General features: G+C 38.6%; 2 protein-coding genes across 4 annotated transcripts in view; one reads left to right on the forward strand and one right to left on the reverse strand.

The window, feature by feature from the left end:
* HECA (hdc homolog, cell cycle regulator) overlaps positions 1-14,368 on the forward strand; it is a 175,117-nt gene that overhangs the window by 78,704 nt on the left and 82,045 nt on the right. The gene's annotated exons all lie outside the window — the stretch shown is intronic.
* TXLNB (taxilin beta) overlaps positions 4,327-14,368 on the reverse strand; it is a 49,851-nt gene continuing 39,809 nt past the window's right edge. For both annotated transcript variants that reach the window (XM_077895063.1, XM_077895069.1), the window contains 2 exons: positions 9,057-9,152; positions 4,327-7,812 (listed from right to left, as the gene is read on the reverse strand). In XM_077895063.1, coding sequence (XP_077751189.1) covers positions 7,018-7,812; positions 9,057-9,152 — 891 coding nt within the window. In that variant the 3' untranslated portion in view covers positions 4,327-7,017. The remainder of the gene's footprint in view (positions 7,813-9,056; positions 9,153-14,368) is intronic.

Consider the following 14,368-nt stretch of genomic DNA (forward strand, 5'->3'; position numbering starts at 1 on the left):
ACATACTGGCACATGCTACACACATATGCTCACACATACCCTCACATACAAGTATGTACTCACACTCATTCACACAAGTTATACACACACATTCCATAAGGCCCTCCTTCTCTAGCAGGAGCACAACTTTTCCACTCGGAGATCTGGGTACCATTTGTGATAAAGATGCTGCTGGAAGTCACTGTGCTGCTTTTTGGTTGCAGAACATGAAGGGGCATGTGAGGCCTCTCAGCATCTCTTGTAGCCCCTTCCCTTGGTACTGAGTCCCCCAGGAATCCTCAGGCTCAACCAGGCATTCTGGTCCTGAGCAGATAGATTCAAGTTATGGGTGGTCCTGAGATCCTTTCTTTAGCCTTGTAACCGCTGCCATCCCAGGGCTAGTACAGACTCTCATAGAAGGTCTTCAGCATTTGTTGATGAAATCCAAGAATTTGTGATTTCCTCTCATTTTTAAAATGAAAAACATGGGGATCCCTGGGTGGCTCAGCAGTTTAGTGCCTGCCTTTGGCCCAGGGCGTGATCCTGGAGTCCCGGGATCGAGTTCCACATCAGGCTCCAGGCGTGGAGCCTGCTTCTCCCTCTGCCTGTGTCTCTGCCTCAATTTCAATCTCTCTCTCTCTCTCTCTCTCTCTCTCTCTGTGTCTCATGAATAAATAAATAAAATCTTTAAAAAATAAATTAAATTAAAAACATTTTTTAAAAATTTGGGTAATGTTGTCTCTTTCCCCTTGCCTGACTTTTAATAGAAGAGCCCAAGATTGGGCAGATCTCTTAGAATAAAACTATCCCTGAGGAGTGGAAGCTCTATATAACTTCTTAAGTTTCTTGAGGATTTAATCAGAGATGTCAAAACCCTCAGCCATCATGTAATGTAGTCCAAGGCTCTCATTTTATAGGTGGTGAAGGAACAAAGATGTTATTTCTCCAGTGTCACCCCATTAGTAGGCAGCAGAACAGGGACTAGGGACTTAGTGGACTGGTTCTTGGACTAGTGCTATCCCACACTTCACACCTTGCTCAGACTTGCATGATTTTATTCCAGGGAATGACTCCTTGATAAGAATGTGAAGAAAACAAATTATTGAACATGAATTTTCTTTATGGAGAGCATTACAACTTACAACTTACATTACAACTTACATTTAACTTCATGACTTTGGGCACGATGAAAGACATCCTTGTTGTACCGCTCCTATAAATTTGAATACTGACTTACATATTTTCTTAGAGTATGAGATCTCTGAGTACTCCATGGCTGGTTGCATCTGCCTGGTAGATGTTAGAGTAATCTCAGGTTCATGTAGGTTTTTAGCCTGGCCCTACTTAATGGATTGGCTGTAGTTAATGTTGATGACTATCATTTCAGTAGGGCAGCAAAAACACTGTCTCACTAATGCTGAAGAGTTTAGATTTATTCTAGAACACTGACCTTTATTTAGCCAATGCTATGGTTTGTGGTATTATCATATGTATCTTGTCAGTTCATAAACCAGAGTTTGACTCTTTCTCTCTCTTGTTTTCTCATTCACTGCATTTGTATTTCTCTAGAGTTGGTTATTCATTTATTTATTTTCTGAACTGCGTTAAGTTCACTCTAGCTATGTCCAGGTTTACTTGGAAACTTGTGTATATGCAGTAGAACATTTAAGTGCAATGCGTAGCATAACTTGTCCAAACAGCATGTGAGAATGCTGTGTATTTGTGTTTGCCTAGTTATATTTATTCTATGAATAACATAATATGCTTCCATGTTTATATGGTAGAGTGTAGCAGATTTGAATACATAGCATCAACACTCAAATCTGGTAGCAATTAATAGCTATTACTCTCTGTTGGACTACTGTTTACTTCCCCAAACACAAACTAACATCATATTAAATAAAAAAGATACGTAATATAAAATATATCATGATACAGGGAATGCTGACACTGGTTAAGTTAGGGTAGGGTGATGGAATTCAGGGTAATTTTTCTCTTTGTTTTCTACATGTTCCATGATGTAATATTATTATTATTATTATTATTTACTGAAAAGAATGCATTTATTGTTTTAGAAGAAAGGCAAACAAAAAGAAAACCAATAAAACCCGCTGCACTAAGAAATATGTTTGTAAGAATCCTCTTTGTGGAAGCTGTGGTGTGGGAGTGCATTAAAGTCATTATGGTTCTTGCCCTCGTTTGGCATCTTGCTTTCACAAAAGGGTCCACCTGCGTCTTCTTTTTATTGCTTAAACTTTTACTTTTTTTACTTTTCATTATTGTATTAGTTCTCAGATTGAAGGCCTCTTTTTCTCTCTTCTTTCCCTATCTTGACATAATGTCTTCTTCCTTGGCTTCTGCAGTGGGTTTGTGTTATTTGACATAAAATGTCATACTGATGGTCAGCGCAGAAAGGATGAGTTTTATACCAAGGTATATTTTAATTATGATGTGAAGTAATCAAACGTTATATTACTTTGTAAAAAATTCAAGTTAAGAATGGGATAGACATGGCTGGTAATGGAAGGGTGAGCCTTTAAAACCCAGCAGGAAGAAAGACTGGAAGAAGGCCTTGCAATTGGATGTAGCCAACCTGACTGTGGTGCTGGTGGTTTATCTCCTTTCCTATCTTCTGGAAGAGTGAATCGACTTCTGCAAATGATTTTTGTGCCACAAATCAATAAATTTGTAGGTTTATTTTGCTAATAAGTGTTTCTATCAGATATCCTTATTTGAACAGTTTCCTGATTTCTTTTTATAGTGTCTTCATCAGGAAAGATAATAGTAATATCCTTTGAAAATACAGGTGTAAAGGCCCACCGACAGGTGCAGCATTGAATCTTGGACAGATTTTACACTGTGTGCTTATGTGCATGTGTATGTGTATGTGGGAACATTCAGACACATATATAGCAGCAACTGGTATTTTAGAACTTCTCTTGGGATATCAGCAAGGAGACTTCATTCACTTCAAGTATGGAAGATACGACTTCATGGGACTGAGAAAAATCTTTATTACTATCATTTATAAATGCTTATATTTGAATGGAATGCCCTCATTCCGGTTCTAATGATAACTTTAATTTTTAGGTTGTAAAGGACAGAAATGCAATTGGTTTAAACCCTGTATAAACTTACCCATGTATCCTGCTTGAATCCTAAATCTTACTTGCCAGTTTTTGATGGCCACAAATTTTAGAGACCAAAGTCATCATTGTTATTTCCTCTCTTCTTTTAGGGAATTCTTTACATTTTATATAAGCTGTACACCCAATGTGGGGCTTGAACTCATGACCCCCGAGATCGGGAGTCACATGCTCTCCCTACTAAGCCAGCTGGGCACCTCAATTTGTTACATTTTATTTATTTATTTTTGTTTTTTTAAAAAAGATTTTATTTGTTTATTTATAAGAGACACACAGAGAGAGGCAGAGACATAGGCAGAGGGAGAAGAAGGCTTCCTGTGGAGAGCCTGCTGTGGGACTCGATCCCGGGACCCTGGGATCACGACCTGAGCTGAAGGCAGATGCTCAACCACTGAGGCACCCAGGCGTCCCCTTTACATTTTAAATTACGTTTATTTTCCCTAAATACTGGATTTAACTGCTGGTTAGAGGAGAAATTGCTGAGGACATTTTCCCGAAATGATTTCTCCCCTAATGATATCTTAATCTTATTGAAAAGCAGCTTCAATAAGTTTTGCAACAAACACATAATACTTTATTATCGAGACACACAGAGAGAGAGAGAGAGCTATTTTTAAAATGTGTATCTATACCAGGCAAAAAGGAGCAAAAACAGCGTTAAGGGTAGGGTTTAATCTTTTCTCCATTTTAGCTAGATAATTCTTTTCTCCAAGCATACCAGGAAATGCTTTGTTCTAGTTGCGCCTCCTGGATCAGTAGAGACTCGGAAGAGAGTAGAAGCAAAAGGCAGGACAGCCAGGCCTCTTCGGGTCTTCCTAGGGAAACTCTTGGGGCATTAGAAGGACCAGGTAGGGGTAAAATAAGTTGACACCTTCCACACCCACCCCCTTACTCCTCAGAGTGTTTCTGAGAGCTCACCTGGCAGAGAACCCTGTGGAAACAATCTCACTGGAGACTGGCACTGGAGAGAAACAGTGGCCATGTGATCACTACCCACCAGCAGCTGAAGGTCAGGCAGAGGAGCTGGGGGTTTGCTCTCTCACTAGTTCTGGGCAGTCATGTCCTCTCTCTCTTCTTTCCCTCCTTCTCTTTCTGTCACACACACACACACACACACACACACACACACACACACACCTCAAAATCTTCAAAGTGTTCATTATATGCACATTCTACTCAGAGGCCAAAAAATGTAACCAACAACAAAAACAAAGCCATGATCTTTGTTAGGTATTATTGACACATAGAAGTAACAAAAGTGAGCATTCGGGAAGAGAAGTAACTTTAATATACATAAATTATAGTTATTTAATTTAAGAAAACACAAATAATGCTGGTGTTTCTGGAAAGTAGACTTGACACCTCTAGAAAGAGTTACGTGAACTTGATAAAGCATAGAAATTCCTTGTTCCTTCAGGTCCCATGAGTTATTGTTATAATTAATAAGGCCGAATTCTAACACAAAGGACCATAATAAAACATTCTTTGAATATTAAAATAATCCTCCCAGAGCCTATATTACGCTTTGCAAATTTTAGGCAAGGTATTGTATTGAAACTCTGCCCAAGACATACACAGTAGTGAGTAATGTGTTGCTCTGAAAGCTTTTTGGATTAAAAAAAAAATCATGAACTTTGGGTATTAGAATATTTGATTTACCAGATTTTGGCTCCTCTCCTGCCTGTTTCTCTTGCTAAACATTCAGACTGAGACTTTACTATGATTATCTAATCTTACTCCATTCTTGGAAGTTTAGCTTCTATAAATAGTAGGAAAGGAGACCCTCCTGGATTGTTATGGTGAGTATTTGGCTCTGAATTAAATGAATGTTCAAATCTCTAAGATTTCCAGTAATGTTGAATTTGGCTAGATCATCTGTGGTTATAATATTTTGAGCTTTAAAAATGCATGGAAAAAATAAATAAAAATATTTGGGTTCTCCAATAGTGATATGCTTTTTTCCTGATTAGCATTTGTCATTACCTTCACAGTCTTCTTTAAACAAATCTTATGCAGTTTACAATTCTTGTAGCATATGGTTGCTGCCTACAAGCACTTTGCATTCCTTGGCAGACGGCCACATGTGACACTGAAGAATGATTTTCTGGATAAATAGTAAAGAATCTTGCTTTTATCCATTTCTCTACTTGAATTCAACTTTTAAGGTAGGGCTGGGTTAGACCTTTTTTTCCTTTTCTCCCTCCTCTCCCTTCTTTGTCCTCCTGCACTCCCTTGTTTCCTGTTTTTTTTTTTTTTTTTTGTTCCAGTCTCCCTCTCCCCTAAGTCGAGTAATTTATGCTGTCAGCGATATTAGAAGTTCTTGTCCAGCAATGGTAATGTAATACTCATGTGGACCACTCCAGGTGTCTCTAGCTTTTGCCTTCTTCTGAATCCTCATCTATTTTTCAAGACATTTCGAGAAGGGACCCATTTGTTCTTTGTTCTTTGCAGAGAATTCTGCAAAGTAGATAACCTGTTGGTTTGGCCACCTCATCATGCATATTGAGACCCTGCGTGGACTTCTGTTTTGGAACAATAATAGCTTCTACTTAGCAATAATTGAGACGAGGGCCGGGTATAATATCCTGCAAAGTCCAGGGTGGGGAGTGGTTACAAAAAAGGTGCAGGTGCTTTGAGAATATAGATGAAAGCTGTGACAGCAAGAATGGTGGGAAACTCTCTCTCCAGAGCAATAGAAGACAGTGAGGGAACTGGGGACTTGGCAGGGCCAGGTGAACATTCTTTCTCAAGACTCCCATGCACAGGAGGCAGGGAGCAAGAGCATAACCTCATCTCAATTGGAGGACCCTCAATCCTTCTACGCTCTTGCTTGTTTTCCCACTTCTAGTGGGAAGGCTACTCCTTGCAGGTAGCCATGAGTGCCTGCTTCCCCACATGGAGCTGCAAGGCAATGCTGAGTTGTGTCTGAGAGGCAGTTGGAAGAAGTGAGCTGTCTACAGCTGTGACTGTTCCCCTTTTCTGTTTACGACTTCTTGTGGCATCTTTGTGTCTATATGTGTTTTGCACACTCACAGTCTAACCCAACTGCTGTTCAGTCATTTGATCCATTGGTTGGGTTTATTGATCTCCCAATATCCGGTTACTTGTTTTTGCCCAACATTACATGGCCTAAAGACCTGAATCCTGAACCTACTTCTGATTCATAGAGCATTAGCCTACCCTCATCCCAAGCAAGTAAGAGATACTTTTTTGATTATCATCTAAATATTTTGCACAAGAGAACTCCAAAAAAGGATGAAATGTATGTGTTTTATATATATATATGTGTATATATATATATATACACACACATATTTGTATACATATATACTAAAAATATACAGATGCACATATAGGTATATAAACTCATATATGTATATATTCACACACATATGTATATATTCACACATATACATATATATGTATATTCACATATATGCATATATTATGTATATAATGTTTAAATGGAACCTGGACATCCATTACTTACTACAGAACTTATTAAAACTGTATAGGGAAATAAATGAAACATTGCATTTTCTATATTTATATATTATAGTGGGAGTCCTGAAACACCAAATCTTACTGCTGATTAAGAAATTGAAATAAATACCATCTCAATGGAAAATTAGTAGGAATTTCCTATCTGTGTGTTTTGTTGCCATTTGGGAAAATTATACTGTCAATCCGTTACACAGAAAAGCTCCAAATCAGTTATAAATTGAGAACAAATAGCACAGGCTGAATGTGCTCTGCATAACATTTAAAAATGTCTTGATTCTAATTAAGTCTCTTCCCTTAGACATCTCTAGCCCTTAGCGCCTCTTCAGAAGACAGTCTTATGATGAAAATGTAAAGTCAGGGAGAATAGCTTCCGAAGGCACCATGAGGCTTAGTCTACTCCTTCCAGGTTGGTGTCGGCCACTGGGGGCTGTCCAGGCCCCACTGAGGGCCCTCCTGGTAGCCCCTCTGCTGCTTCTTCCAGTGGTGGTGGCGGCCCACTGGGCCCACATGCAAGCACCTCAGGTGGAATTGGCTCACCTGCTGTGGGTGGTGGAGCAGGACCACTTTCCTCCATCACTGGTAGGGAAGCCTCAGCTGGGGACTGTGGGGTCTGACTGGAAGCTTTTGCCTCTGGCTTCTGGGGCTGCTGATCAGCTTGGGCTGCTGCAAAGAGACCCCAGTCTTGGGCCTCTGCTCCCCACCCCACGGGGGGATTACTGGGCTTGGGAGGCACTTCTGCCTCATTGCCAATTCTGGCTTCAGCCTGAGGAGTTAGGGGAGGCAGGGAACTCTCTGAATGACATAAAGGGCCCAGAGAGGATTGTTCTGGCTCCTTGGGGGCCGAGTCACCACCCTCTTGAGGACTGCCACATTCTGGTTGGATTTCTTTGGACTGGTTAAGGGTCGACTCTGGATGATGAATGGCCATGAAGACTGTGGCCAGATTTTTCACAGCATTGTGAACACTACTGACTTCCTCGGCATCAACCCCTGCCCCCCCAGACACAGCAGACTCGGGCTCTTCGTCGGAGGTGTGCTGACTTTGGTCATCCCTTTCAGGCATTTTTGCGTCTCTAATTTTTTTGTAGAGTTCATTTCTCTCTTCTTGTAAAGCTCGACAGAGGTTCTCCAGCCTCCCAATTTTCATCACGAAGCACTCATATTCTTTAGCTCTCAGCGCTTTCTGTGATTTGAAAACAACAGAAAGCCAAAAAGGCATAAAACAACAAAGCAACATTGCCAGGATGCTCTCTGGAGACGAGCAAAACCATTTGTCCAGGAATCTGTCTACCAGACTCTGGGCCTTGACCACAGACTGGTGGCTGAACAGACAGACTCCTGGCCAGGGGCATCGAATCTGTTTCTCCATTGTCAGGTAGACTCTGGTAGAATTTTAATCACTGTATCCTTTTCTTTGGGTAAGAAAGATGGCCAAGCTTCCCCCCTGCCACAGTCCAAGTCTCCCAGATCTTTAAGTACATGCATTTTCTGCTTCCAAGACTTAGGAGTCTTCCAATGGCACAATGAGTGAGATGGAGCAAGACCTGGCTGTCAGCAGAGCTTCATCTAGTCTATAGATAAACTGCTGTATGCTAATCCAGCAACTGTTTGATTTATGTTGCTGAATAATAAGCTCATCTCTTTGGAATTGGTTGCAATTTGGGATGAATTGTTAGAACAGTAATTATAATGACAGAAACTCCCCCCACACTAATTCATGATGCTGCTCAAACTGTTCAATTCTCCTCCATTTCCGTAAAAATGTTGGTGTGTTTCTGCATGAAATTGTTCCTCATCATCTCACTCCTCACCCCCACCTTTGTGCTACTCTGTACCCTTCAAGACTTTTTTTTTTCTGTTGATATGGAGAGGCCTTCACCTCTAAACTCTGCCTCACAGATAATGGCCATGTTTCTTTGGCTTTGTAGTCTCAATAGCTACAGAATCTGACATAATATCAGTCATTAAATGCCTGTTGGAGGAGTTAAAAAAATCCATCCCCATATCTGTCTATAAAGTAGTACATACCCTGGGTGTTCAGGCTGGTGTCTTCTCTCAATATGTTCAAATCAACTCACTAATATATTCTGCACCTGCCATGTGCCAGGCATGGAGGAAATTCAAAGACAAGCAAGACACTTGTCCTGCCTTTAAGAAATGTAGTCGAGCAGGCATGGTGCTGATTTGAGGATGGCTTTGGACTCAGTAAGTAGGCTGTGACTTAGGGTCACAAAGCTCTTTGGGAGTCTGGTCCCAATTCTATTTTGCTCTAAATATTTTTATTACAATTTCATATGTCACATCTCCGGGAAAAAGATCAGCTCTTTTTCAAAGATAATAATTTGTGTTGTTAGGTCATCATTATTTTCTAAGTATGGATATTTGGACCAGGCAGGGGGAAATCAGCTCTGGGGAAGCCCTCCTTACCTCTTCTATCATGTCTAGCAGAGCTTTGTTACAGTTTTCGAACCGAGCTTTCCACGTGGCTGTGTCCTTCTCCAGCTTCTTCATTTTCTTAGTTGTCTACAGAAATTAGAGTATTTTAATGTTAATCCTGAAGACTTACTATATCGAAAAAAGCTATAAGTTCCATATGCAACACCAAGAAAAGTCCTCCTGTTACTAGCTGCCGAAGCAAGCAGGTTTGATGTCAAGGAATGAAGATTGAGTGGGGAGAGTCATATTTATTTCTGAATCATCTAGGTCAGTGGTAAACAAGACTTACTTGCACCAGAGCCAATTCATGAAGAAGGAAACTACTTAGGTCCACACTGTTTCGTCAGTTGCATTTTCTTTAAAGTAGCTTTATTCAGTCACAAGAATGAACTTGCAATAATGATTTTTTACTTTATTAAATAGAAGACTAAGTGAGAAAGCTGGTCAGGCTTTTTAGCCATTAAAATATTGATACTATCTTGACACATCTGAGAAGTAGTTACACAAAGGCAGCTTTCTATTTTCTTAGGCTTTACATTTTTTAAAAAAGTTCTTATTTAAATACTAGTAAGTTATCATGCAGTATAATGTTAGCTTAGGTATATAATATAGTGATTTCAATACTTCCACATATCACCCAGTGCTCATGACAAGTGCCCTCCTTCATCCCCACCACCTATTGTACCCATCCCCCCACCCATCTCCCCTCTGGTGACAATCGGTTTGTTGTCTTTAGTTAAGAGTCTATTTCTTTCTTTCTTTCTTTCTTTCTTTCTTTCTTTCTTTCTTTCTTTCTTTTTCTCTTTCTTTCTTCTTTCTTTCCTTCTTTCTTTCAAGATTTTATTTATTTCTTTCTTCTTTCTTTCCTTCTTTCTTTCAAGATTTTATTTATGTCTTCATGTGACACCCAGAGAGAGGCAGAGACACAGGCAGAGGGAGAAGCAGGCTCCATGAAGGGAGTCAGATGTGGGTGGGACTCGATCCCAGGACTCCAGGATCACACCCTGAGCCAAAGGCAGACACTCAACCGCTGAGCCACCCAGGCGTCCCAACAGTCTATTTCTTGGTTTGCCTTTCTCTCTCTCTCTCTTTTTTCCTTTGCTCATTTGTTTTGTTTCTTCAATTCCACATATGAGTGAAATCATATGGTGTTTGTCTTTCTCCGACTTATTTCACTTAGCATAAAACTCTCTAGCTCTATCCATGTGTTGCAAATGGCAAGATTTCATTTTTTGTGGCTGAGTAATATTCTATTGCATATCTAAATATACCATATCTTCTATATTCATTCATCAGTCTATGGACACTTGGGCTGTTTCGTAATTTGGCTATTGTAGATAATGTTGCTATAAACATCAGGGTGCATATATCCCTTTGACTTAGTGTTTTTCTGTTCTTTGGGCAAATACCTAATATCGCAATTGCTAGGTCATAGGGTGGTTCTATTTTTAACTTTTCAGGAACCTCCACACTGTCTTTCAGAGTGGCTGCACCAGTTTGGCTTCCCACCAACAGTGCATGAAGGTTTCCCTTCCTCCGCATCCTTGTGAATGTCTGTTGTTTCCTGAGTTGCTAATTTAATTTTTTTTAATTTTTTACTTTCAAAAATAACATGATTCTCTTTTTATATTTTGCTGGCATTTTTTTTTATTGGAGTTCAATTTGCCAACATATAGCATAACACCTAGTGATCATCCCATCAAGTGCCCCCCTCAGTGCCCGTCACCCAGTCACCTCCACCCCCCACCCACCTCCCTTTCCACCACCCCTTGTTCGTTTCCCAGAGTTAGGAGTTTCTCATGTTCTGTCTCCCTTTCTGATATTTCCCACTCATTTTTTTCCTGAGTTGTTAATTTTAGCCATTCTAACAGGCATAAGGTGATATCTCCTTGTAGTTTTGATTTATATTTCCCTGATGATGAGTGATATTGAGCATGTTTTCATGTGTCTCTTGGCCATCTGGATGTCTTCTTTGGAAAATGTCTATTCATGTCTTCTGCCCATTTTTTTTTTTTTTATTTGGATTGTTCGTTTCTTGGGTGTTGAGTTTTAAAAGTTCTTTATATATTTTGGATACTAACCCTTTATTAGACATGTCATTTGCAAATATCTTCTCTCATTCCACAGGTTGTCTTTTCATTTTGTTGATTGTTTCCTTCACTGTGCAGAAGTTTTTTTATTTTGATATAATCCCAATAGTTTATTTTTTATTTTATTTTTCTTGCCTTAGGAAACATATTTAAGAAGTTGCTATAGCTAATGTCAAAAAAATTCTAGGATTGTTACGGTTTGAGGTCTCACATTTAGTCTTTAATTCATTTTCAATTTATTTTTATTCATTTATTTTTTTAGATTTTATTTATTTATTCATGAGAGAGAGAGAGAGAGAGAGGAAAAGGTATAGGCAGAGGGAGAAACAGGCTCTCTGTGAGAAGCCTGATGTGGGACTCGATCCCGGGCCCTGGGATCACACCCTGAGCCAAAGGCAGAGGCTCAGCCACTGAACCACCCAGGAGGCCCTTGCATTTATTTTTGTGTTTGGTATAAGAAAGTGGTTCAGTTTCATTCTTTTGCATGTTGCTGTCCAGTTTTCCCAACACCATTTGTTAAAGAGATATTCTTTTTTCCATTGGATATTCTTCCCTGTTTTGTCAAAGATTAATTTACAATATATTTGTGTGTTTATTTCTCAGTTCTCTATTCTGTTCTATTGATCTCTGTGCCTATTTTTGTTTTGATCATACTGTTTTGATCACTACAGCTTTGTAATATAACTTTAAGTCAGGAATTGTGATGCCTCCAGCTTTGTGTTTTGTGTTGTTTTTTTCAAGATTGCTTGGGGTCTTTTGTAGTTTCACACATATTTAGGACTGCTCTAGGTCTGTGAAAAATGCTGTTATTTTGATAAGGATTGCATTAAAGGTATAGATTGCTTTGGGTAGTGTAGAGATTTTAACAATATTTGTTCTTCTGATCCATGAGTATGGAATGTGTTTCCGTTTCTTTGTGTCATCTTCAATTTATTCCATCAGTGTTTTATAGTTCAGATTTTTCATCTCTCTGGTTAGGTTTATTCCTAGGTATCTTACTGTTTTTGGTGCTCATAAATGGAATTGTTTTCTTAATTTCTCTTTCTGCTGCTTCATTATTGGTGTATAGAAATGCAACAGATTTCTGTATGTTGTTTTGTATTCTGTGACTTTACTGAACTCTCTTATCTCTTCTAGCAGTTTTTGGTGGAGTCTTCGGGTTTTCTATATATAGTATCATATCATCTGCAAATAGTGAAAGTTTTACTTCTTCCTTGCTGATCTGAATCCATTTTTTTCCTTTTTGTTGTCTGAGTGCTGTGGTTAGGACTTCTAGTACTATATTGAATGAAAGTGGTGAGAGTGGCCATCCCTGTCTTGTTCCTGACTGTAAAGGAAAAGCTCTCAGTTTCTCCTCATTTAGGAAAACACTAGCTGTGGGTTTTTCATATATGGCCTTTATTATGTTGAGGTATGTTCCTTTATTAATGCTTTTTCTGCATCTATTGAAATGATCATATATGTTTCTTATCCTTTCTTTTATTAATGCAATGATGTATCACATTGATTGATTTGCAAATATTGAACTGCTCTTACAATACAGGGATAAATCCCACTTGATTATGGTGAATGATTCTTTTAATGTATTGTTGGATTTGGCTTCTAGTATTTTATTGAAAATTTGTGCATCTATGTTCATCAGGGATATTGGCCTGTGCTTCTTTTTTAGACATGTCTTTATCTGGTTTTGGTATCAGGATAATGCTGGCTTGGTTGAATGTATTTGGAGGTTTTCCTTCCTTTTCTTTTTTTTCAAATAGTTTGAGAAGAATGGGTATTAACTCTTCTTTAAATGTTTGGTAGAATTCACCTGTCAATCCATCTGGTCCAGACTTTTGTTTGTTGGGATTTTCTTGGTTACTGATTCAGTTTCTTTGCTGGTTATCAGTCTGTTTAAGTTTTCTGTTTCTTCCTATTTCAGTTTTGGTAATCTATATGTTTCTAGGAATTTATCAATTTATTTTAGATTGTCCAATTTTTTGGCATATAGTTTTTCATAATGTTCTCTTATAATTGTTTGCATTTCTGTGCTGCTGGTTGTTATTTCTCTTTCATCTTTGATTTTTAAAATTTATTTATTTATTTTCTCTTCTTTTTGGTAGGTCTGGCTAGAAGTTTGCCAATTTTATTATTTTTTTCAAAGAACCAGCTTCTAGTTTAACTGTTCTATTGTTTTTTTAGTTTCCATATAATTTATTTCTGCTCTAATCTTCATTCTTCTTCTTCTTCTTCTTCTTCTTCTTCTTCTTCTTCAGAAAAGCAGACTGCCACATGTAGCACCTCATTTGGATGGGTCTTGAGTCTTAGAAGCTTGACTACCCTACCTTCTCCTACAAATGGACCTTGAGAGCTTGTTTGAAGTTCTTGGAGGGGAATGTAGTTACTTGTATATCTCTGACTAAAGAGCAGTCTTCCTCTATCGAAACACCCACCTAGCTAGCCAGATCAACGGAATCAATCCTGGTGGTCAATGGAGTGGTGGATGTTGCAGCCAGGTGTCCCTCACATCCTCTCCTCTAATATTTATTATTTCCTTCTTTTGCAGGTGTTAGGCTTCATTTGTTCTTTATCTACCTCCTTTAGGTGTAAGATGAGGTTGTTTTTTTGATATTTTTCTTGTTTCTTGAGGTAGGCCTGTACTGCTATATACTTTCCTGTTTGGACCACTTTTGTTGCATCCCAAAGGTTTTGGGCTGTTGTGTTTTCATTTTCATTTGTTTCCATATATTTTTAAATTTCTGCATTGATTTCCTGGCTGACCCATTCATTTTTTAGTAGCATGTTGTTTAACCTCCATGTACTTGTGTTTTTTTCCAGATTTTTTTCTTGTGATTGACTTCATAGCATTGTGGTCAGAAAAGATGCATGGTATGACTTCAATCTTTTTGTATTTGTTGTGGCCTATTTTATAATCTATGATCTATTCTGGAGAATGTTCCATGTGCACTTGTAAAGAGTATGTATTCTGCTATTTTAGGATGGAATGTTCTGAATATCTGTTAAGTCCATCTGGTCCAATGTGTCATTCAAAGCCACTATTTTCTTGTATGTTTTCTGTTTAGATGACCTGTTCATTGATATGTTAAAGTCCCTTACTATTATTGTATTATTATCAATTAGTTCCCTTACGTTTGTTATTGTTTTATATATGTGGGTGCTCCTATGTTAGGTGCATAAATATTTACAATTGTTAAAGCTTCTTGTTGGATCATT

This window comes from Canis aureus, chromosome 1 (assembly GCF_053574225.1).
Source record: "Canis aureus isolate CA01 chromosome 1, VMU_Caureus_v.1.0, whole genome shotgun sequence".
NCBI classification, from domain to species: Eukaryota; Metazoa; Chordata; class Mammalia; order Carnivora; family Canidae; genus Canis; species Canis aureus.